Consider the following 26548-nt stretch of genomic DNA (forward strand, 5'->3'; position numbering starts at 1 on the left):
AACTGAAAATCATGCTTAGAAGAAAGTGGAGTGATCAAGGATTTAGGAAAATCTCCAGTAGCAACACATTTGGGAGAGAAGTTGCTTACATTTGGCCCTTGAAGGATGATGTTTGGTAAAGAGCTGACATCACAAAATTCAACAGGATTAATCTTATTTTTGAGAATTGTGAAACTAAAGATCACTCTGGTTTGAAGACGAGAAGTTATGTTTTAGGCATTTAGGCAAATAGCGTCATATGTCTACACATATCTATAAGATGACTTTCTTTAGAAAATAGTGGTGGATTGATGATGGGGAAACAGTGCTCTGAAGCTGGGTTGAATAAAAAAAAACTCTTATTCTAAAATGCAAAACTCATTACAAAAAAAAAAAAAAGAAAAAGGAAGGAAGAAAGAAAAGAAAAGAAGAAAATTATCAGTAATTCCAACCATCTGTCAGTGTTTTGGAAATGTTCCTTTTGGCCAACAGGATCATAATACTGCTTCAATGCTTTAATTATATCAGAATCATTTTCTCCAAACAAATATATATTTTCTATAACATGAGATTTTAAACACTATTTTGAGATAATTTTAGACTTAAGAAAACTTGCAAGAGTAGTTCAGGTATGTTCTTCACCCTGCTTCTCCTAACGTTATCATCTTACCTAACCATGTACAGTAATCAAAACCAGGAAATGAACGTTGGTACAAAACTATTACCTAGCTACAGACCTTATGTGACTTTCTATATTTTATTCTATAATTTTCCCCACAAATGTCCTTTTTCTGTCCTAACATCTACTTCAGGATCTCACATTGCATCGAGATATCTTGTCTTCTTAGCCTCCAAAATGCAATGGTTCTTTAGTCTTTCCTTTGTCTTTTATGACACATTGACACTTTTGAAGAATACTGGTCAGTTGTTTTGTAGGACGCTCTTCAATTTGAGTTTGTTTGATCTTTTTTCATGATTAGAATGACATTTTGCAGTTTTGACAAGAATACCACAGAAGTTATATCCTGTCTTCAACCCATATTGTCAGGAGTTTCATGATATTGACTTTGATCACTTGGTTAAGGTGGTGTCTGTCAAGTTTCTCCTCTGTGAAGTTACTATTCCCTCTTGTTATTAATAGATGAAGTTACTATTCCCTCTTGTTATTAACAGATATCTCAGGGAGATTCTTTGGGATTATGCAAATTTGTTTCTCCTTTAAGTTTCACCCAATCGTTTTAGCATTCATCCTTAGATCTTGCCTGCTACAATTATTACCGTGGTGTCCTAATGATGATTTTTTATTTTTCTCACTCTTTCTACATTTACTGATTGGAATTCTTCTGTAAGGTAGAAGCTTGTCTCTTCTCCACCATTTATTTATTCAATCATTTATTTATAGCAGTATGGACTCATGGGTATTTATTTTATTCTGTAAATTATGATCTAATACTATCATTATTTATTTTATTGCTCAAATCTACAATATGATTTAAATGGTAGAGTAGAATTACATGTCTGTACCACCAATTATTATTATTATTATACATTTTGAGACAGAGTCTCACTTGATGCCCAGGCTGGAATCCAGTGGCGAGATCTCTGCCCACTGCAACCTCCACCTTCGGGGTTCAGGAGATTCTCCTGCCTCAGCCTCTCAGGCTGATTACAGGCATGTGCCACCATGCCTGGCTAATTTTTGTGCTTTTAGTAGAGATGGGGTTCAACCATGTTGGCCAGGCTGGTCTCGAACTCCTGACCTCAGGTGATCCGCCCACCTCGGCCTCCCAAAGTGCTGAGATTACAGGCCTGAGCCCCCGCGCCTGGCCTGTACCACAGATTCTTGATCCAGTTCTTCAATGTTGGACATTTAGGTTGTCTCCAGTTATTTGATACCATTAATGATGTCTGAGATACACATATCTTTGAATTTTTTATGTGTTTCCATAAATTAGTTTTCTAGTAGGGGAATTACTGGATGTTGGAAAAGTTTATGCTTTTGGTTTTGATCCAAGAGGCATAAATTGTCAACATGCCAACATGGAAATCATACACTCCACACATTCTACCCAGACTACCCAGCTGTAAGCAGAGAGGTGTAGATCCAAGTCTCCTGCCAGCAGGGTGATTTAGCGCAGTTGTCAATAATCTGTACAACACGTAACAATAAAGTTATTGATGTTGAGGAAGAGACTTCCGGTAGGGGCATTTCTATTTCCATTGGGTCCTGTCTTCTCCACCTTCTACGTTTCAACCGGAAATAGTCGTACCCATTTAAAGCCACGTCGGTAATGGCCTCGGTCCCGCCCCCCACACTGCGGAACCGCTTCCGGGATCAGGGCATTCCGTCCCGCCCCGCCGCCGGTGCAGTGTTGGAAGCTCCGGTTCTCCCGGAAGTGGCCCGGGTCTCTGTGTCGGGGTCCCCTCCATCCCGCTGCTGCTGAAGGCCGCGAGGGCGGCGGCGATGGCGGAGGCGGCTCTGTTGCTGCTGCCTGAGGCGGCGGCGGAGCGGGACGCTAGGGAAAAGCTGGCTCTCTGGGATCGAAGACCGGACACGACGGCGCCGCTGACCGACAGGCAGACGGACTCGGTGTTAGAGCTGAAGGCGGCGGCAGAAAACCTGCCAGTGCCAGCCGAGGTGAGGTGATGGGCAGGAACCGGGCTGGGGCGACGGGGCTGGGATTCTCCTCGGGCGCCCCGGCAGGACCCCGGCCTCACCAACCTCTGCCCAGGATATCTCTCCACTCCTCCCTGGCCATGGTGGCGGATCCGGTGGGAGGGGCCTCTCACCTCCCAGGCTGTCAGGCTTCGCTCAGCCTGCGACCCCGACTCTAATTCTGCCCGGGGGTGTCCTGCGGCTGGTGCTCGCCGGAACCCAGTCCTCCCCCAGCAGCATGGGACGGTTGGCCCGGAGCCTTGCACCGAGCGTCTTGCCCCAGACGAGGCGTCCTGTCAGCCGAGGCGTAATCCTGCTGCCCACTCTCTCCCAGAAGGAGAGGCAGCCAACCCGAGGTGCTGTGCTGCAGGACAGTCTCCAGCGCGTGCCCGTTTACCGCCTTAATGAATCACCTAGGTTGCTTTGTCCATGGGGGTCTTGGAGAGACCAAAACTTGGTCCTGAGTGAGTTTCATTTATCGCACATTGAACTATGAGCTCTCAATCAAGTGCAGGTTATGGGAGATCAGATTTATTTCACGTATTGCAAAGCAATAAAAATGAATTTTTTTTGAAAGCTGACTCGGTACATTATTAAGCAGTGCTGGTTTTCGGTGTTAAGAGTCAATGTGTTTAATCCAGTTACCATTAGGATATTATGCACTACTGCTTCTTGTGTGATTCAATTCAATTAGTTGTAATAGCAGGAAGTAACATGAATTGTCAGATGTTTGACAAACGTTTTCCCGTTTTGAGGGCCAGGTTTAGGAGGATTATTTTATATAAGCAGTGGTGATGGTTACTTTTGATGTTGGAAGCATTCTTTTCTCTCGCTCTGTCACCCAGGCTGGAGTGCAGTGGCGCGACCTCGGCTCACTGCAACCTCCACCTCCTGGGTTCAAGCGATTCTCCTGTCTCAGCCTCCCGAGTAGCTGGGATCACAGATGCCTGCCACCACACCCGGCTAATTTTTTGTATTTTTAGTGGAGATGGGGTTTCGCCCTGTTGTCCAGGCTGTTCTCGAACTCCTGACCTCAAGTGATCTGCCCGCCTCGGCCTCCCAAAATGCTGGGATTACAGTCGTGAGCCACCGTGCCAGGCCTGAAGCATTCTTTTTATACGATTTGGAATTGTGTCCAAATGCAGATTGAGTTTAGAGTCTTCAACTTTTTCTGTCCTCCAACTTTAGAGGTTTGATTTAAACGTTCTCTTCACATTCACTGTTGTATGCTCAGCCATCAAATAGGCGTTCTTTCTTGGGTTTCTTTTTCCACCTCTAGGATGTGGTACCGGAAGTGGATCTGAAATAAATGAAGGAGCAGGTGGAAATTTCTTTGGCTTAGCTATCAAACTCTTTTATACTCTGGATAATAAAAGTTGTTTGCTCTATAAATTTTCCAGTCTGTTTATAATTGATTTGGCTCCTACTGCAGCAGGATGCTTGGACTTAATAGCACTGAGGGTGTGATGGGGGAGATACATATTCTACAAAAAAATTTGTTTTCATTGTCATGGGTCATAAACTATTATTCTCATTGAGCATGAAGGAGAACGTTTGGAATGAACTAAATGGAATCTTTCATTTTCACCCCATTCTTCCATATTTATCATTAGCCACATGGCATATGTTATGTCCCTACTCTGAGTTAGGTATTGAAGATAGATAAATAGGAAAGATGAGATCGTTAGCCTCATAGAGTTGACATAATTGTGGGGATCATGACCATGGAAAAAAAGAACAAAGAAGGTATGTTCAGACAGTGGTCCATAATATAAGGAAAATCAAATAGGATGGTGTGACAGAAAGGGATGAGGTGTGCCCTTTTAGAGAAAGAGGGAAGGCCTTTTCAAGGAAGTGACAATCTGAGGTGAGAACTGATGATGGAATGAATACCTGAAGCTAGCCTTATAAAGACTAAAGAAATAACATTGCAGCTGGAAGAAAGTACAGCATAAGGTCATGGGTAGGGGATGAGCTTAATGAGTTCGAGAATTCAGTGAGGGTCTTCTGGTACGTGCAGCTTGGTATTGGATTCCTGTGAGAATGCAATAGCTGAGGCCAGGTGCGGTGGCCCACGCCTGTAATTTCAGCACTTTGGGAGGCTAAGGCGGGCGAATCGCTTGAGGTCAGGAGTTCAAGACCAGCCTGGCCAACGTGGCGAAACCCCATCTCTACTAAAAATACAAAAATTAGCTGGGTGTGGTGGTGTGTTCCTGTAATCCCAGGTACTTGGGAGGCTGAGGCATGAGAATCACTTGAACCTGGGAGGCAGAGATTGCCCTGAGCCGAGACTGCACCACTGCACTCCAGCCTGGGTGGGTGTCAGGCAAGATTCTGTCTCAAAAAAAAAAAAAAAAAAAAAAAAAAAATACAATGGCCGAGCTGGTTATGCACACATCCTGGAATCTTTGAGAAGGCGGTTCTCATTGCTCTTCAGCTTTACAGCCCTCATTTTCCTTTTCTGAAGTGTTTATATGTCTGTTGGAAAGACTTTGGAATTAATTTTTTTAGCCCTATACTACTCTTTTAACATTGGCACCAAAAGAGAGTGCCATAATTTTCATTTTGTCCAATCAGTATAACTCAAGGATTTTCTGTAGTGTTTCACAATTTTCACGAGATAAATTACTTCCTGAACAACTGGAACTGAGCAGGCTAGTAGAATAGCAAGAAGCCAACTAACTCTTAAGTACATATCATAAAGATGTTAACTTCTTTAGAAAATAGCTTTCTCTTTTATGAAAGAGAACTAGTCTTATCTTAAAAAGGAATTATGCCTTTTTTGGCATTAGAGAAAATAATTTACAATAGAATATTAGGTAGACTTTTGTAGCCAGGGCAAACTTAGTAGTGAGGGGCCTATTTCTTTCTGTTGAATTTAGTAATTCTTGATAAAATGCTAAAATAATTTACCCCGACATTTACCTCTAATTTACTGTTACATCTGTTGTTTTCTTGTAGGCTGTGTGACCTTAGATGTGATGTTTATCTTTTCTAAGCCTTAACTTTCTTCTTTATAAAATGGGAACTTAACTCATGATGAGTACTTATCTCATAGGGAGTTGTGAGAATTATGTGAAATCACGTATGCAAGGTGCACATGGGAAGTTACTTGCTATTATTCTTGTGCTTTCTTTGAAATCATTAACATCTTAAAAGAATAGATTAGAATCCTGTGATGCTGAGCTGGTATAGGTGTCATTCAGACCAAAGGTAAGAAAAGGAGAGGTTAAGTGCCTTGAGGAAGGTTCTGAGACTCCACCTATACCTCTTCAGTAATTTGCTCCAAGCAGAGAACATAACATCAGGTTTCATTTAGGGAATTAATTGATCAGATTGATTATAAAAGTGGTTTTCTCCAACCCAGAGCTCTGCAAGAAGTAAAGCTTGGGAGAGAAAGGTATGTAACTTGTTATTTCAGGGACCTGCTCAGCTGGTCAGGCAAAGCTTGAGAATTTATTGTAGTTACTATTTAATGTTAGTGTCTCCATTTGCATAAACTATACAGTAGCTCTGCAGCACTGGCCCATTAACAATCTAGAACTGTATTCTCTCTCTTATGGTATTTGTCTGCTCCATCTGGAAGCCAGGACAGTGCCGGTAAGCAGGAGGCATTCAGTCACCTCCTCCTTAGAAGTGAATGAGAGGTCAGAACAGGAAAGTGTGTTGATACCACCACACCCCTTTTTGACTTGTCATTCTGTACCAGGTGTTTTGAGAAAGGAAGGCAGCTGCCTAGTCTACTTAATGGGGGCATTTTCTCATATGTTATTAAAAAGCAACTTGTTTTGCTACTTTAAAAAATGATTTGTTTGAAGTGATTGCATTATGGCTTCTCTCTCGCTTGGTTTGAGAGAAGATGGTTTTGTATTAGAACAAGGAAACAGCGAGCCTCCTTTTGCCTCTAGTTTTTAAAGTTCTTATGATTAAAAGTAGTATTTGTACTTGAAGTAATCAAATAGAATACTCATAAATTTAGAATATATTCACATCTAGGTTACAGAACATGTCTGGAATATCTATAGTAGTTTCTCAAGTAGAGTTTTCAAATTATTTTATTTTCTGGTTAATTAGAAGATAAACTTTTTTTGGTTCAAGATAACAGACTGAGCACACGTGTATGACATCCCTAGATCCCTTTGAAATGACAGTAATAAATGTGTGGCACACCAAAACCAAAGATGGTATCAATGAATCTGAAAGTTGGGCATATTTATAGAAGGCAGGAAGCATGTAGTATCCTTTTAAAAATCATTCTAAAGACTTAATCACAGAACCAGGTGCAAATATTGTAAAAGTTGATAATCTAAAAAAGAGTACAGGTGACAGAATTTGAGAGTAAACAGGGAACAGATATAGAGTTACTAATTTCTTCATCTTACATGGTGAAGTAAGAGTATATATATAGGACCTAAAATTGATGAATTCAAACACAAAGCAGTAAATCTTTTTTTTTTTGAAGAGTTGTAGAGTTACTATAAAAGAATACTGAAAATGGTTAAACTGGTGAAAAGCAAGGGTAGGGGAGAATGTTGCTTTTCATTTCAACTCTTCTGATGATTTGGATTAAAAACAATTATATTCATATATTTTGAATAATTTTCATAAAAGATTGATCAAAAATTCAAAATTATTTCTTTGGTTCCTTCTACTTTTATAGTTCTTCATTTTACCCTCAAATTCCTTAGAAAAACTCTCAAATTATAAACATTGGTATTGGCTTAAAGAAGAAGAATTGGACGAGCAGGGGAGAGGGAAGAAGGGAGACTTGCTTTTCACTTAAATATCCTTCTGTATTCTTGAGACTTTAAAAATAAGCACCCCTTTATAGTTTAATGACAATTAATGACAATGTAAGAGTAAATTCTGTCTTTTCCTTATACTCTGTTGAAGAGACATTTTAAAATGTTGCACATTAAGTGAAAAAGGCGAGGTGTGTATACTGTTATTTGGGTTTAAGAAAGGTGTACTTCCTTTGTATATGCATAGATAGACCAGCTTAGAAAAGATACTTAAGAAACTAGTAACATTGATAGCCTGCCCCTGAGGAGGAAACTAGATGGCTGGAGAATGAGTTCCAGGGGAAGGAGACTTTTCACTGACTCCCTTGAGTTTTGTGCCTTGAGATTTATTACCTATTCAAATAAATACACTTAAAAGGACAGCTCTATGTATTATAAATGATTCTGGAACAAAAGGAATTATACTTTTTATCTGGAATTTGTTATATGTTGTGAGGTAGTACTAGAATATGCAGTGTAAGGCCTCATGAACTCTGATGGGAGAATATGATTATTACATTACTTATTAAAAAGGTGAAATAATGTAGATTCACTTGCAGTAATGAGAAATAATACTGTGATCTGTACACTTTGCCCACTTTCCCTCAATGGTAACATTTTGCACAACTATAGTATCTGGTGTCACAACCGGGATTTTGACATTGATCTACATTCTTTCAGATAGACTTATAATCGTTTTTCTCAAAAGAAATTGAATTACAGATGGATATGGGTCTAGGTGATATTGGAAGACTGAAGTTTGCCAGGTCCTCTGTGTATTTTCAGTTTTTTTAGTGGTTGCCTTAGGATTTACAATATACAGATGGTCACTGACTTATGATGGTTCAGCTTATGACTTTTTGACTTTATGTGAAAGCTACATGTATTCAGTAGAAAGTGTACCTGTGGTGCTGGGCATGGCAGTGAGCCCCAGCTCCCAGTGAGCCACATACTTAGGATATTTTCAACTTCTGATGGGTTTATTGGGACACAACCCCATCATAAGTTGAGGAGCGTCTGTACTATAATTAGTCACAGCCTCCCTCTAAATATTATACCACTTCATTATGGTATAACAGCCTTACAGCAGGATTCTTTGGCTGGGCACGGTGGCTCACCCCTGTAATCCCAGCACTTTGGGAGACTGAGACAGGAGGATCGCTTGAGCTCAGGAGTTCAAGAATAGCCTGGGTAACATAGTGAGACCTCGTCTCTACAAAAAAAAAAGAAAAAAAAAGAAAAAAGTTAGCTGGGTGTGGTGGTGCACACCTGCAGCTCCAGCTACTTGGGAGGCTTAGGCAGGAGATGGCTTGAGCCCCAGAAATCAAGGCTGCATTGAGCTGTGATTGCACCACAGCACTTCAGCCTCGGTGGCAGAACAAGAACCTGTCTCAAAAAAACACCCAGAACAGTATTCTTCCATTTCTTCCTTTCCCTGTTTTGTGATATTGTTTCAGGCATTTTACTTTTACATATGTTATAAGCCCACAATACATTGTTACTACTTTTGCTTTTGACATTTCTTGCTGAGTGATTAAAAAAAGAAAAACTGTCATATTTACCTTCATTTTTATCATTTCTGGAGCACTTCAGTTTTTTGGGTAGATACGTGTTTCATCTAGTGTTATATTCTGCCTGAAGAATGTCCTTTAACATTTCTTGTGGTATAGGTCTGCTGGTAATGAATTCTCTCAGCTTTTTTTTTTTTTTTTTTTTTTTTTTTTTTTGAGACGGAGTTTTGCTTTTGTAGCCCAGGCTGCAGGGCAATGGCACGATCTCGGCTCACTGCAACCTCTGCCTTCCCGGTTCAAGCGACTCTCCTGCCTCAGCCTCCTGAGTAGTTGGGATTACAGATGCCCGCCACTACGCCTGGCTAATTTTTGTATTTTTAGTAGAGACAGGGTTTCGCCATGTTGGCTAGGCTGGTCTTGGACTCCTGACCTCAGATGATCTACCTGCCTCAGCCTCCCAAAGTGCTGGGATTACAGGTGTGAGCCACCACGCCTGGCGCTTTTGTTTGTTTTAAACAATCCTTATTTCTCCTACATTTTAAACATTTATTCTCTATAGGTGTAGTTGAGTGTTTTTCTTTTGGCACTTTAAAGATGTCACTCTATTGTCTTCTGGCTTGTGTAATTTCTGATGAGAAGTCTGCTGTAATTTTTACCTTTATTTCTCTATATAGAATATGTCTTTTTCCCTCTGGCTGCCTTCAAGCTTTTATCTTTGGTTTTTGAGAGTTTGAATATGATGTGCACAGAGGGGTTTGCCTGTGTGTATGTGTGTATTCTGCTTGGGATTCTTTGAATTTCTTAAGAGCTGTAGTTTTATATCTTTCATTATTTTTGGAATGTTCTCAACAGTTATTTCTTCAAATATTTCTTCCACCCTGTTCTGTCTCGTTCTGCTTCTTTTGGGATCCCATTTCATATAATTTGATACCATCACACAATTCTTGGATGCTATGTTCAGTTTTTATTTTCCCACTCTGTTTTCTCTGTATGATTTATTTTGGGTGATTTTTATTGACATAACTTCAAGTTCACTGATTTTTTTTCCTTAACCGTGTTGTGTGTACTGATGAGCCCATTGCAGGTATTCTTCATCTTTGTTACCATTATTTTTATTTCTCACATTTCCATTTGGCACAGTTTTCAGTTTTCTGTTGAAATTGTTTAGCTGTTTATACTTCTTCTCTGTGTGTTACACCAGAGCATTTAACATGTTAATCACAGTTATTTTAGATTCCTTGTCTGATAGTTCTAGTCTCTTGCTCATCTGAGTCTGGCTCTGTTGATTGCTTTATCTCTTGATTGAGTTGTTTTCTCTCTCTCTTTTTTTTTTTTTTTTGAGATGGAGTCTCCCTCTGTTGTCCAGGCTGGAGTGCAGTGGCGCAATCTCGGCTCACTGCAAGCTCCGTCTCCTGGGTTCATGCTATTCTCCTGCCTCAGCCTCCCGAGTAGCTGGGACTACAGGCACCCGCCACCATGCCCGGCTAATTTTTTTGTATTTTTGGTAGAGGTGGGGTTTCACCGTGTTAGCCAGGATGGTCTTGATTTCCTGACCTCGTGATCTGCCCACCTCGGCCTCCCAAAGTGCTGGGATTACAGGCGTGAGCCACCGCGCGCAGCCTGTTTCCTCTTGTAATGTTTGCCATCTCTTTTTTCCCATGATTTGCCACAGGTGAGCCAGTGCTTGCAGCCTGTCTCTTCCTGGAGGTGCCTGTCACTCCCCAGATTTTTATCTACTTGGTTACTCTGCAACACTGATGGATTCAAGACTAGTTATAATCTTGTGGATTATTTGGCTTTTTGTTATTGTGAGGGTGTAAGCAACATTTCTTTCAGCTTTCTTCATCCTAGCCTAGCTTTCATGTGTTTTCTGGTATATTTTCCAAATCTGAGCCATATCACCCCAGCCCCCCTTAGATATAATCTAAACCGTGCTGATAGAATTTTGTGATTGAATTTGTGATGATCTGTTCATATAGAACTAAATTTTATTGCTAATAAAATACAATTTTGTAAAGATGGCTTTACAAGAAGGTGATTAGATTTATAAACTTACTCTGTTGCTGCTAGTAGATAGGAATAATAATAATATAATATCAGTACTCAAATTTATTGCTTACAATGTGTCAGGTCTGTGCTAAGTGCTTTACATGCAGCATTGCTTCAGGTGGGTTACCTTGAGTCTTGGGTGGCTCCCCAAGGAGACAGCTCATGTTGCTCATTAGAAGGGTTTTGCAGAGCAGGTGTAGATGCGGCTTATCTCAGCACAGCTTCCTCTGTCCTCCAGAACCCCTAGTGACACACAGTTGCTGATGACGCTTTAGACTCAGGATAAATTCTTACGGGATTTGAGAAACTTAATTCTTGCTGGGCCACAGTCCTTTTATACTCAGGGATTGTGTTACCATTCAGAAAGAGTTTACATGAACAAGTGATACCCTTAACAAGACCTGTTTACCTACACCTAGGACCCTCCTGACTCTTGAGCCAGGCTCATTTGTGGGGAGAAAGCAGATCAAGGACCTTCCTAAATACTTTGTCTGCAGCGTTCCAGCATTCCAAAAAGCCAATTTTCCCACATCTTTGTTTTCTTTTTTACTCTTTTTTTTTTTTTTTTGAGATGGAGTCTCGCTCTGTTGCCCAGGCTGGAGTGCAGTGGCTCAATCTCGGCTCACTGCAAGCTTCGCTTCCCGAGTTCATGCCATTCTCCTGCCTCAGCCTCCCAACTAGCCGGGACTACAGGCGCCCGCCACCACGCCTGGCTAATTTTTTTTTGTATTTTTAGTAGAGATGGGGTTTCACCGTATTAGCCAGGATGGTCTCGATCTCCTGACCTCGTGATCTGCCCACCTTGGCCTCCCAAAGTGCTGGGATTACAGGCGTGAGCCACTGTGCCCGGGCTTCTTTTTTACTCCTTATGGTAGCTTTATGATACAGATAGTGTATCCGTATCAGCTAAGAGAAGATAATTGAGGATTAGAAACATCAAGTAATTTGCCCCATGTCACACAGCTTATAAATGAACAGGAGCAGGATTCTAACTAGGCTGCATTGTAATGTACTTTACTGTACCATAAGTATAGCCCTATTTGAACCCATATACAAAAAAACTATTTTTAAAGGACAGTGTTTCTGAATTAGTGGTGCATTTTGCATCTAGCTTATTTTAGTTTTGAAGAGAAAATGCTATCTTCAGATGAAACTTGTATGTTTAGAAAGTAGACAGGACAGCAACTTCCTAAGACCTTGGATCTTGTCTTTTATCAGTGGACCTTAAATGTCATAAACTAAGAACTGAGGGCTGAAAACTGGAATTGAACCTGAACAATTAGGCCCTTTTACTTTCCCCAGCATCTACTTTCTCTTTGTTTTGGTCTAAAAACAGTTTGTCTGTATGCCTATAAATAAATTAACACCTGGTCTTTCTTTGGTAGTGGAGAACTAGAAAGTACTGTAGGTCTAATATTGACAAAGTGAGACCTTGTCTGTGGGCCTCTTCTGAAACTGATGGGAAACTCTAAAATTCTTCCTATTCAGTTGTAATTTCAAAATTTGTCAGCAGGAAGGTGTGGTGAGATGTGCCAGTGGGTGGGTGGAAATGGTAGGAGGAGGTAATGTTTATTTCTAATCAATTCTTGGGTGTGATTTATTTATTTATTTTTTTAGACAGGGCCTCACTCTGTCACCCCGGGTGGAGTGCAGTGGCACGACCTTGACTCACTGCAACCTCTACCTCCTGGGCTCAGGTGGTCCTCCCATCTCAGCCTCCCAAGTTGCTGGACCACAGATGTATGCCACCACACCCAGCTAATTTTTTTTTTTTTGTATTTTTAGTAGAGATGGGGGTGTCACTATGTTGCCTAGGCTGGTCTCAAATTCCTGGGCTCAAGTGATCTACCCAACTCTGCCTCTCAAAGTGCTGGGATTACAGGCGTGAGCCACTGAACCCGGTCATTGGGTGTGATTTGTTAATCCTATTGGTCAGGCTTTTGTGTTAGATACTGGGGAGGGCAAGCTACTTTCAATAGCACACAGGTTTTCTTTTTGCCTGGTGGTAGTTCACAAGAGGCTCAAGTGAGAAAATGTGTGTGGATTAGCACAGATTTACCACCCTTATTAGAAAGCTAACTCAGACCAGATGTGGTGGCTCATGCCTGTAATCCCAGCACTTTGGAAGGCTAAGGTAGGAGGATCACTTGAACCCACGAGTTTGAGACCAGCCTGGGCAACATGTATAGACCCCCAACTCTACCAAAAATACAAAAATTAGCTGGGCGTGGTGTTGCATGCCTGTAGTCTCAGCTACTTGGAGATTGAGGTGGGAGGATGGCTTGAACTCTGGAGGCAGAGGTTGCAGTGAGCTGAGGTGGCACCTTGCATGTCAGCCTGGATGACAGAGCAAGACCCTGTCACCAAAAAAAAAAAAGCTTACTAATGGTGGGACATCAGTGTCATGTTTATATTTTGAGATGAGCATTTAACATAGAGCCTAAAGTGTTAGTATTATATAGTATTTATTAACTTAATATGATTTAATGGAAAATATTTCTTTTCTCTTTCAAAACAACTGAGATGGAAACCCAATCTTGAGTTAAGTTCAGAGAATTTTCAAGTCACTTAAATATCTTTGTGACTCTCTTTTTTCAAGCTTCCAATTGAAGACTTGTGCAGTTTAACATCCCAGTCACTGCCCATTGAACTGACTTCAGTAGTGCCTGAATCTACAGAAGACATTCTCTTGAAGGGCTTCACTTCCTTAGGAATGGAAGAAGAAAGAATTGAAACCGCACAGCAGGTGAATTGCAGTATCTTTTCTAAGGATGTTTGATTATTTCAGATGTCTCAAGACAAGGCTAATAAAAAAAGTCCTAATTAAAAGTTCTGAACATTCGTCACCATAATTAACATCAAGTCTTTCTAGAACATTCTTGATTTGGCATTAGTTGTGGCTGTTTAAGTGTTTTAAATGAATCTATTGCCCAATTATAGTTATGATATAGGTAAAAAAAAAGCATGAAATTCCATGTTTGGACATTGATAGATTATTGAGGTTTTAATGTCTTACGCACTTTTGACTTCCCCCAATGTCTGTCTTCTGTTAACCTGTTCCCTCAGTGTGTACATGGGTGCCCCTCCATCTCACTTGTTGCTAGGTAGTCCTTTTTTTAAAAACTCAAATATTCTTTTTATATTAACATTTGTAGTTATTTTTCAGTAATTTAGCATGTGTAATTTTTTCTTGGTTTTTGTTCATTCCTAATTGGAAACCTAAACTTACAGTAGTTTCTTCTGCCACTTTCCTTGTCTCCTCTTTCTTTTCCTATTAAGAGTCAAAGTTGAGGCATTTACCAAATAAAACATAAAGTACATCTGTTGGAACTGGATTACATATATAGTAAGTTGAGAGAGGCAGTTCTGCAAACTGATGAAGAATTACAGTTCCTGAGCTAGGCTGACCTGCACCTGAAAGTCAGCTCCATCATTTAGCATCTTTGTGAGCTTAAGCAAATTACTTAGCTTCTTAGATCTTTAGTTTCCTAATATATAAAACAGGGATAATTATATATTATTTCATAGGATTTTTGTGAGCGTTAAATAAGATAATGCATGTAAATTCATTGTGTAGCAAGTACACAGTAAATGCTCAGCAAATGATAGCCAAGGTACATGGCAAGCCTGTATACCCTTGACATTGAATCTTACTTGAGATTCAGTGTTCTCAAGTTCACTTGAAGGTAGTCTTGCACCACATCTATGAACTTGTTTGGCCTGCTTAAAAAAAGTCCTCTGGATGAAACTTGTACCTGTTCTCTCTTTAAAATTAAAAAAACAAATATACTAACTTATAATTTATGTACAATAGAATGTATTCATTTTAAGTGTCAGCTCAATGAGTTTTGAAAAGTGTATATACCTATGTATGTAACTAACAACTATAATTGAGATATAAAACATTTCTATCATCACCCCAAAAAGTTTCTTCATACTTGTTTAAGGTCAACTCCCCACATGCCCCTTTTAAATAATAGATATTTTTCAGGCCAGAATTCAGATCCAGGGCTAGCTGATACCAGAGTCCATATTCTTTTTTTTTTTTTTTTTTTGAGATGGAGTCTCACTCTGTCGCCCAGGCTGGAATGCAGTGGGCGATCTCGGCTCACTGCAAGCTCCACATCCTGGGTTCACGCCATTCTCCTGTCTCAGCCTCCCGAGGAGCTGGGACTACAGGCGGCCGCCACCATGCCAGGCTAATTTTTTGTATTTTTAGTGGAGGTGGAGTTTCACCTTGTTAGCCAGGATGATCTCAATCTCCTGACCTCGTGATCTGCCCGCCTCGGCCTCCCAAAGTGCTAGGATTACAGGCGTGAGCCACCATGCCCGGCCCCACAGTCCATATTCTTAAACCACTCTGTAATATTATTTTTGAGTTATAGCCTCACAGTTCTTATTAGATAACGTTAATATTGATATTTGCCCAAAGCACTATGTTACCTACTCAAATTTTGTAAACGATTATAGCAAGTAGGCATTAGCCTATTAGGAAGAAATATTCATTTTTTACTTATTGTATGTTTAATACTCCTCCTTAATTTGACTGTGAAAATGGCCAGTTTTTTGTTTGTTTTTTTTTCAATCCTTAAGACATCTGAAATGGCCTTTTTTTTTTTTTTTTTTTTTTTTTTTTTGAGACAGAGTCTCGTTCTGTCGCCCAAGCTGGAGTGCAGTGGCATGATCTTGGCTCACTGCAAGCTCTGCCTCCCGGGTTCACGCCATTCTCCCACCTCAGCCTCCTGAGTAGCTGGGACTACAGGCGCCCAGCTTATTTTTTGTATTTTTAGTAGAGACGGGGTTTCACCGTGTTAGCCAGGATGGTCTCTATCTCCTGACCTTGTGATCTGCCCGCCTCGGCCTCCGAAAGTGCTGAGATGACAGGTGTGAGCCACCGCGCCCAGCCTTTTTTTTTTTTTTTGAGACGGAATTTCGCTCTGTTGCCCAGGCTGGAGTGCAATGGCATGATCTCGGTTCGCTGCGATCTTGGCTCACTGCAACCTCTGCCTCCCGGGTTCAAGCAATTCTCCTGCCTCAGCCCCCCGAGTAGCTGGGATGACAGGCGTGTGCCACCACGCCTGGCTAATTTTTGTATTTTTAGTAGAGACGGGGTTTTACCATGTTGGCCAGGCTGGTCTCGAACTCCCGACCTCAGGTGATCCACCCACCTCGGCCTCCCAAAGTGCTAGGATTACAGGTGTGAGCCACCACACCCAGTGAAATGGCCAATGTTTTAATATCCTTTGCTTTTCCTAGCATATGGATATTGTGGATATAATTAAATTATTTTCTCCTGGCTTAAAACTGATTCTGTCTGAGCCCTAAACAATAAAACTTGGCTAGTGTCTGTCCTTTTGACTTGCTGTTTAGCATGTAGCCACTTTTAATTTTGTCAGTTTTAGTTTTGTTCACTATATAATACTCTATTTTTCCAGTTTTTCTCATGGTTTGCAAAGCTGCAAACTCAGATGGATCAAGATGAAGGAACTAAATATAGGTATGTGTGTCTCTTGCATTTGTTGAATATCTTAATTTTTAGATCACAGTCATCTGAAGCATTTCATAATCAGTGTCTTTAAATAAAATTGAAGTATTAAGAAAACTGTAACAGCCATATATTCTTTAAGAATAGCCAGTGAGAAGATTTGGGTCTTTAAAACTGTTATTTAGAAGTTGTGTGATTAAAAACAAAAAGAATTACATTATAATTAATAGGTTAGGAGGGATAGATGTTAGTTTTTAGATAACTCCAGAAAGAACTAGGTTCAGGTAGGAGTTGTAGAGGAATTCCAGGAGGTGTTTGTTCCTTTTTAGAAGGAGAAACATCCCCGAAAGACTTTCAGGATGGCCACTTAGGTTGGTTGTAACTATACTTCTGTCAGTGGATGTTGACAGCATGGGAGAAGTGACAGTGTACAGTTTCTAGCTGATTTGGGGGCTGTGGGTTGCGTGTCCACATTCAGTGTATTGATTTGTTGATGGCATTTATTGCTAGGCAGTGTGGTAGACTCTTTAATGTATGATCCCATTTAATCTTCATAACAGCTGTGTGAGGAAAGATATTACTATTCTTATTTTACAAATGAGCAACCTGAGGCCTGGAAATAATAAATTACTTGCTTAATCTCTTGCAGACTGGGCAGAGCTGGGGCTTGGACCCAGGTCTTCTAATTCTAAGTCTAGAATTCTTTCCATGACATCACACCATCTTTCAAAGAGGGAAGTGATCTGAAGGATTGGCCTTACTTGGTGCCTTGGGATGGCTTTGGTGTCCCAGTCTTTAGAAGTTGAGCCAGTGATTCCTTGCCTTATATGTGAAAAGCCATGTTATGGCTTCAAGGCTAATTCCTTTTGTTACTTATAGTATTAGTGATTTGCCTTCTTAAGTATTGAAACGGTTTATGACATAACTTTTGGTACATTTCTTAATATAATCAACTTACGTGCGTAGGTCAGACTTTCCTCCTGAAATTCGAACATTTTGGGAAAAATGAGGCTTTGTTGTTTTTTTACTGTGCTTAATGGGGGAAAAGATTATTGCCAATCCCCTTTTGGTTCTGTTTTCTAGACAGATGAGGGATTACTTGTCTGGGTTTCAGGAGCAGTGTGATGCTATATTGAATGATGTAAACAGTGCTCTTCAGCATCTGGAGTCTTTGCAGAAACAGTATCTTTTTGTGTCCAATAAGACAGGAACCCTACATGAAGCCTGTGAACAGCTCCTAAAAGAACAGGTAATTTGGAGTAAGAGAGAGGATCAGTCATTATATTTAATATTTTAAAATAGATGAATACAGTTTTATTTTAATTTTCTTAATTTCTCCAAGATGTTCAACTCTGCTGTGTTTGAGGCCCTGTGCTCAGCATGCAGACTGACAGCCTACTTTTTAAGCGCATGTGAATAGCAAAGGCAAGCCTTCTTATGTTTTGAGCTGTTAGGTCTCAGTATAATTTCCAAATGCAGTGGCTATGTTGGTTTGCTCTGTCCACTCTTTATTACTGACACTTTTATTTTTTATTTTTATTTTTTTTTGCTCTGTTGCCCAGGCTAGAGTGCAGTGGTGTGATCTCAGCTCATTGCAACCTCTGCCTCCTGGGCTCAAGCGATTCTCCTGCCTCAGCCTCCCAAGTAGCTGAGATTATAGGCGTGTGCCACCACACCCGGCTAATTTTTGTATTTTTAGTAGAGACAGAGTTTCACCATGTTGGCTAGGCTGGTCTCAAACTCCTGACCTCAAGTCATCTGCCCGCCTTGGCCTCCCAAAGTACTGGGATTACAGGTGTGAGCCACTGCACCCAGCTACTGACACTTTTCAAAGAAGCATAGTGATTGTACCAATGGTGAGATTTTGAAAAGATCAACTGATTGATTACTTTTGACCTAGAGCTAGAACACTTAAGTTAGTATATCTCATAATTTTCTCTGTATGTACTTTTGCGTGTTTTAAAAATGCGATCATTTATTATTTTATGAAGAGATCATATAAAATTTACTGTAATATTATCCCCTATTTTAGTTCATGATTGTAGAAATACTTGAGCTGAATTCTCATATCTGTGTCTAATGTAAACCTCTGTGTCTAATGTAAATCTATTTAGTGTAACTTTGAGACTGGCATGTTGATTCTTATATTCTTATAATAATGGATTTTTCTCTTTTAAAAAATGCAAGTCGGAACTTGTTGATCTGGCTGAAAACATTCAACAAAAGCTTTCCTATTTTAATGAGTTGGAAACTATTAACACGGTAAGCATTGTTCTTTACTTCTTACAAAGTTAGTGATTTTTGTTTTATTTTTGCCTTTCTTTGTGTAATCTTTAAATCTATAAATTGGCTTGAGTGATATTTTAACTTAGCTTGCTTGCTGGTAGATATTCCTATTTGTAGACGGTGGAGATATCATTACCAGTTCAGATTTTTAAATATTTGAGTTAAGATGTATTTCTTAAATTGTATTCTTGGTATTAAAATCTCTTTATTGGCTACCTCTTATAGTTTCTTATTTGTAAGCTTTGAAGAAGATCGTAAGAAGAAATATTCAGTTTTAGATTTTGCTGTGGTTATGCTACCATGATAGTAGTCAAAACATTTTTAAAACTTATTCTCATGTTTAGTTTGAAGAAAAGTATAGTCCTCAAAATGTATAGTTGCATCCCAATAAAGTATAATAGTTCCAATAAAGACAAGTGTGTAAATTATAGTTCTGTGTTTCTGACTCATAAATTAATCATAACTATGTATAAGTCATGTTATTAAAATCATTTAATCATAGGTATTTGGTTTATTAAAGACATAGAACTAAAACTTGTGACTAGTTAACAATGGAATGCAATGGAAAGTAGTTCATTCCCAAGCTATTTGTATATCAGGATAAGAAATGATTGACTGGTTGTATTTTACTTTCATAGTATGACTGCTAAATATAGTATGACTGCTAGTTAATCGTTTAATCTTTAGGAAAATCACCACTGTTTCCAAGTAGAAAAATTATGTATATTGTATACCAGAAAGTGAGAAATCTAGGTATTTCATATATTATTTGAATATGACATTGTATAGTGGGGTAATATATACCATGTCCTAATTCATGAAGAGTCCCATAAAAGCTTATTAGGAATAAACTGAATTAAATCAGTATGCTTTTTCTATTTGTCCCTTCTTTATTGTACGTGTGGGCTACATTTGAGGATATTTTGGTGACTTTTAAAATTTATTATAAAGACATGTTATGTCCTAAAGGCAAATATGCTGACTCTAATCCATAGTTTCCAACTTTTATCTGTATCATTTTTTATGAATTAAGATTGTTTTCTTTTTCTCTTAAAGAAATTGAATTCCCCTACATTGTCGGTGAATAGTGACGGATTTATACCTATGCTGGCCAAGTTAGATGATTGTATAACATATATCTCATCTCATGTAAGTCAGAGTATTTTTGCATGTTTTAAAGAAATCTTTAGATTCCTATTCCTGTTTCTATCTTTTTGTGTTTTTCAACTTTTCTGTATTTAGCAAACATTCCTATTATATCACTTCTTGTGCTGTAAAGTGATTATTTCTGCCCAAGGGAAAAATATGTATTTGTAACATATTAAAGAAAAGTTGTAGTGAATTCTTAGTCGTTATTAGCAGTGGTGTAAAAAGTACTTTTAGCTCCCGCAACAGCCCCTGGAATGGAACGCATCCTGGCTGACTCAGCTTTATCCCATCTAACAGGATGAGCCATTTTTAAATTGGCGTCTTGACGTGCTTGGTATTTCTTTGGAAACAGAAAGTGTTACTTGTGGGGAAATAAAGGGACAAGCCCTTTGATTTAATCACCCTCTATTTCTGTTTCTTCAGGATTTATTGCTGTGTTTATTTCCCCTAACTCCTATTCTTTTCCTAGTTGAGTCTTACATATTAGCCTTGAAGTCCGTGGGGTGCTGAAAATATCTTTTACTAACAACTGCAAATATGTATTGAGCTCCTACTTTGTGCCAGGCACAGGGGGTTTGACTGTGACTAAGACAGTCACAGTATTTATTCATCTTCATGGAGTTTATGATCTTTATGAAACCTGTTTTTGAACTTTGTATATTGCTTTACATAGGGACACCTTGGTTTTCACTAAAAGCTTGCTTTTTGTCTGTGTTCATTTCCACTTTGTAAATATTTCTCTTTTCCTTACAGCCTAATTTTAAAGATTATCCCGTATATTTGCTGAAGTTTAAACAGTGTCTTTCTAAAGCTTTGCACCTCATGAAGACATATACTGTGAACACACTACAGACCCTCACAAGTCAGTTACTGAAAAGGGTGAGTTAACTGATCTCAACAACAGGTTTTTGTTATTGTTGTTGTTTTGATTCATTCATCTTCCATAATCTTTGGCTGAGATTAGTACTTTGTAATACCAAAAAATTTTGATCTTTTGTTAAGAATATGTACTACAGCTTTTTATTTATAGTAGGGAAAAATGACTATGTTATAAATATCCCTTGCAAATGTTATTTTCAAATAATGTTTAATAGTGTGAGAAGTATTCAGTACTATATGATGAATAATAAGATACAAATTGTCTCTTAAAACATTCCTTTTCTATCTTTTTCATGAAAATATCAGAAGGAAATATACCAAAATCATAAAAGTGGCTCTGTCTGAGTGGTGGGTTAATATGCTTTTGAAGCATATTCATATTCATATTCATAATTATGCATCTCATAATGCATAATTTAAATTTTCTTCTTTACCCTTTTTTGTATTTTTCAACTTTTCTATATTTAGCAGACATTTTTATTGAGCACTGCCTAATGCTCGATATTATATTAGGAATTGTATAGAAACAAAGAGGAGCTAATAAGGTCCCTGCCCTCATGGAGCTTATATTCAAAAGAAATAACCAGTACAGAAAGAAGCAAATCAATTAGTTAATTACGGATTGTAGTTGATTCTAGGTGGAAAATTAACAGAGTGTAAGGTTAGAAAATAAGAGTAGAATAAGCTAAGATGGTCATTGAAAATATTCCTTTCCTAAGAAAATAAAATCCATAAACGTTATGTTTTGGTTTTTAAGCTTACTTTCTAAAGAATGTGGAGTGTCTTCTTGAACTTTCCATTCAAAGCTTGTGACGTTTGGCTTGCATTTTTACTGTTCACATTGTTCTTAGCTGATATACCAACTAACCTATATATTTTTTTATTTTGCAAAATTTTCAGTAAGTTTAGGAAACTAATAGCTCATAAAGACTGGTACCTATTATGTGCTAGTGCTTTGCTACTGAGCTGCACCAAGCCTTTAGGAGTTTAATGGATGCACTGAGTATTAGAGGGATGAAGTACTTGGGCCAGTGTCCTACATTCAGTGAGTGGCAGAATGTGAATCTCAATTCAGATCTGTTTACCACCAAAATTTAAATAATTTAAGGTTAATTTTAACTATAAAGGAGAGAGGGATGACAGTTCCATTTAATTATTTCTCATGTGTAGCCATAATAATATTTAATCTTCCTGAGATTTTTCTCCCTAAGCTTTGATTGGTATACAGGCCAAGCAGTAGCCATAGGAAATGGTTGCTGTTGGGTTTTCTCAATTATTTGTTTGCTAATTATCTTCCTTCCTTATCCTCCTCCATGTTTCTTTAGGATCCTTCATCTGTACCTAATGCAGACAATGCCTTCACATTATTTTATGTGAAATTTCGAGCTGCTGCACCCAAAGTCAGAGTAAGTCTATTGACATAACTAGGACATTGCTATGAAATTTGTTCATCTGCCCTTTTGAAGTACTGTTGTATGTTAGGCTCTTTGTTTATACCGAGGAAGTGAACTTGAATGAAAGGTCGACATTGTCCTTCCACATTATAGCAGTGTATCTTAGTGTTGTGTCTAGGTTCTTGAAGTCCACAGAGCAGGAAGCATCTAGCTTTTCCTATGATGCTCAGGCACGGTTTCTAGATGAAGATGATAGATGGGTTTTAAACGCTTGGCTGGTGGTCTTGAAGGGACCAGTAAGGTGTTTTGATAAAGAGAACAGCACATATAGTGAAGGTTGTAGGAGACATAAAAGACATACATTTTGGGAGAGATCTTTATGCTTCAAAGACTCTCTCATGAGGAATGTTACGTGTTGTGCTAATGTAGGAAAAGTAGAGAACCAATGAAGTGGTATCTTAAACAGAGGAGTTATTTGGTCAGATTTGCCAAACAGACATGTAAACCAATGGAACAGAATAGAGAACTCAGAAATAAATGCATGCATTTTCAGCCAACCGATTTTTGATAAAAGCACCAAGAACATTTTGTGGGGAAAGGATGATTGCTGGGGAAACTAGATATTCATATGCAGAAAAATGAAACTAGACCTCTGTCTCTCGCTACATACAAAAATCAGAAGAAAATGGATTAAAGACTGAAGATCTGAAACTATAAAACTACTAGAAGAAAACATAGGGGAAATATTTTAGGACATTGGTCTAGGCCAAGATTTTATGGCTAAAACTTCAAAAGCATAGGCAACAAAAACAAAAATAGACAAATGGGACTATAATAATCTTAAAAGCTTCTGCCCAACAAAGGAAACAATCACCAGAGTGAAGAGACAACCTGTAGAATGATAGAAAACATTTACAACTATTCATCTGACAAGGGACTAATGTTCAGAATATACAAGGAACTTAACAGAAGAAGACCCCAAATAATCCCATTAAAAAGTAGGCAAAGAGGCTGAGTAGACATTTCCCAGAAGGAGACTATACAGATGGCCAACAGTTATATGAAAAAATGTTCAACATCACTAATCATCAGGGAAATGTAAATAAAAACTAAGTGAGATGTCATCTCACCCCAGTTAGAATGGCTGTTATCAAGAAGACATAAAATAAATGCTGGTGAGGATGCAGAGAAAAGGAAATTCTTATACACTGTTGGTGGGAATGTAAATTAGTACAGCTGTTATGGAAAACAGTATGGAGATTTCTCAAAAAACTAAAAATAGAGCTGTCATACTATCCAGCAATACCTCTACTGGGTATTTATCCAAAGGCAAGGAAATCAGTATATCAAAGGGATACTTGTGTTGATTGCAGCACTACTCGGAATAGTAAAGATACGGAATCAACCTAAGTGTCAATCAGTGGATGAATGGATAAAGAAAATGTGGTATATATAAACAATAAGATACTATTCAGCTGTAACAAAAAATGAAATCCTGTCATTTGCAGCAACATGAATGGAACTAGAGGTCATTAAGTTAGTAAAATAAGCCAGGCACAGAAAGACAAATATTGTATGTTTTCACTCATGTGGGAACTAAAAAAGTTGGTCTTGTGGAGGTAGAGAGTAGAATGATAGATACCAGAGGCTGGGATGGGTTGGGTGGAGGGGAGGTGGAGAGGTTGGTTAATGGGTATAAATGTACAGTTTAATAGAAATAAGTTCTAGTGTTCAGTAGTGTAGTAGGATGACTGTAGTTAACAATTTATTTTATATTTCAAAATAGCTAAAAGGGAAGATTTGAAATTTTTCCTGCACAAAGAAATAATACATGTTTGAGGTGGTGGATACTCTAAACACTCTGATTTGATCATAACACATTGTATCCATGTATCAAAATATCACATGTACCCCATAAATATGTGCAATTATGTATTAATAAAAAAGATTAAGGATGCAATATAAAAAATGGATTATGGTTAAGAGAGATTTGAGACAGGGAGGCCTCATTACTAAGGAAGATTATGCAGTAATCCAGATGAGATTAGGGGGTGAATTAATGCATTGGTAGGATATTTCATGAGGTTGAGTATGTGCCTTATTCATTCTGCGTAGCAGGAATCCATGATGTATTTATTTTGATTAATAGCATGGGGGGGCAAAGATCAATATATGTTATATTTTATAACATATCTGAGATACATTTAACTGAAGCTGGTGCATATATATTCTTTCTACTCATTGTGAAGTTTCTAGAAATAATCTACTTTTGCTGACTGACTTCACTTCCTTGCTTGTTTCTGTCTTGAAAGTCAGCCAGTTGATGGCTGGGCACAGTGGCTCACACCTGCAATCCTAGTACATTGGGAGGCCAAGGAGGGCGGATCCCTTGAGTTTAGGAGTTGGAGACCAGCCTGGGCAACATGACGAAACCCTGTCTGTACCAAAATTACAAAAATTAGCTGGACATGGTGGCGTGCACCTGTGGTCTGGCTACTTGGGAGGCTGAGGTGGGAGGATTGCTTGAACCCAGGAAGTCAAGGATGCAGTGAGCCAAGATAGCACCACTGCACTCCAGCCTGGATGACAAAGTGAGACTCTGTCCCAAAAAAAAAAAAAAGCCAGCCAGTTGAAAGGAATTTTTTTTGACAAAGTGAGACCCAGCCTCAAAAAAAAAAAAAAAGCCAGCCAGTTTAAAGGAATTTTTTTTTTAAATGGGAGAAACTTAGTTTTGTTTATAGAATATATATGTGGAATATGTGTACAACCTAGATGTCTAACAGATGTCTAACTGGATGTCAGTTTATGGCATGAGATTGAGATTGTGCCTGATTGATTGCTTTTGCTTATTAGCCAAATACTAATGATAAAAATTTGATTAGAAAAGAAAAGGTATAGATGAGAGGGCTCAGGGTGGTGGGTGATTATAAAATGATTATATAGTTATCAGTGGCTTTCCTACATACCATTAGTAACAAATTAATATATGTGATGGGGTCCCATTTATATCAGTGACAAAAAGCATAAAATACTTACCTAGCAGTAACCTTAACAAATATAAGGATGAAGAAAATGACAAAACTAGACAGAAAATTATAAAAGACTGAATAAATGGTAAGCCCATCTTCTTCCTGGTTGGGGTGATTTAATTTTTAAAATGTCACTTTCTCCCAGAGTAATTTGTTGGTTAGAATGTACTCCTAGCAGAAATTCCAATGGATTTTTTTTTTGCATAATTCTAAACTTTATCTGGTAAATAGGCAAGACTAAAGAAGAAAATTTTGAAAAATACAGTGTCATTGATTCAAGCATTCACTGACAGATTGGAATGGAAAGTTGTGGTACTTAATATATTAAGAAACATCCCAAATAAAAAAGGAAGGACTGGAGTTTTCTACATGGTATTGGGAAGATTTGCTAAATATTTGAAAAAATAGTAAGCTTTTTACTCTATAACATTACCAAAATAATATATTCTAAGTGAATATATTCACTTAGTGGAAAATATATGCAAGTTAAGGCTGGGTGACTTTTGTCTGTCATAAATTGGCAGATTATGGTCAGTGCTTCTGAGGATTTATGAGACAGGCAATACTGCTGATAGGAATGTAATTGGATTATTTTCTAAAAAACAGTTTAGGAGAATAGACCAAAAGCCCATAAAAATACATACCTCTTTTGACCTGGTGTTTTGGGGTCCCCACCTGGAAGGTAGGTGCTATTACACCAGTTTTATACAGTAGGGAGTGGAATCTCAGAAGTGAACCAGCTTGCCTGGGCTCAAACAGCTACTAAGGAGCAGGTGCTGGAACCCTCTAGTTTCACTCAAGGCTCTTCACAAATGGGCTCTGATTCTTCAGAAACAACCTAGATATCAGTAGAAATGGGATATTATGTAGCCTTTTAGGATAATGTTTTAAATCAGGCTTACAATGATTCATTGAATGTTGACTAGGTACCAGGTACTATGCTAAGGCCTTCTATACATTTTCATCTAGTATTGAAAAGTATTTAATCATAGGAAAATGTTTATGAAATAATGTTAATTTTTAAAAAACAGATTATAAAGCAGAATATGTAGTATAATTACAGTTTTACTTAAAAAGAAAAATATAGGAACTGTGGATATAAAAAAACTGAAAGAAAATATACTGAAATGCTGTGATGAATTTTTGGTATAAGTGATTTTTATGATTTTTAACTTTCTTATATTTACAGTTTTTCTGAGTATGTGATACAATTAATATTATAATCAGAAAGTAATGGATAATATAACAGAGATGGTTTTTTAATGCATTTTTTTCTTACTTTGCAGACTCTTATTGAACAAATAGAACTACGATCTGAAAAAATACCTGAGTAAGTACCTAGAAGTTAAT

General features: G+C 38.4%; 1 protein-coding gene across 1 annotated transcript in view; it reads left to right on the top strand.

Annotated features, from left to right (window-relative positions):
* The first annotated feature begins 2307 nt into the window (after positions 1–2307).
* Positions 2308–26548, top strand: part of COG3 (component of oligomeric golgi complex 3) — a 70167-nt gene continuing 45926 nt past the window's right edge. The window contains exons 1-9 of the mRNA XM_003270050.3: positions 2308–2617; positions 13576–13722; positions 16412–16473; positions 17545–17710; positions 18649–18723; positions 19804–19896; positions 20650–20775; positions 22101–22181; positions 26485–26528. Coding sequence (XP_003270098.1) covers positions 2444–2617; positions 13576–13722; positions 16412–16473; positions 17545–17710; positions 18649–18723; positions 19804–19896; positions 20650–20775; positions 22101–22181; positions 26485–26528 — 968 coding nt within the window. The 5' untranslated portion in view covers positions 2308–2443. The remainder of the gene's footprint in view (positions 2618–13575; positions 13723–16411; positions 16474–17544; positions 17711–18648; positions 18724–19803; positions 19897–20649; positions 20776–22100; positions 22182–26484; positions 26529–26548) is intronic.

Source organism: Nomascus leucogenys, chromosome 5 (genome assembly GCF_006542625.1).
Source record: "Nomascus leucogenys isolate Asia chromosome 5, Asia_NLE_v1, whole genome shotgun sequence".
Taxonomy (NCBI): domain Eukaryota; kingdom Metazoa; phylum Chordata; class Mammalia; order Primates; family Hylobatidae; genus Nomascus; species Nomascus leucogenys.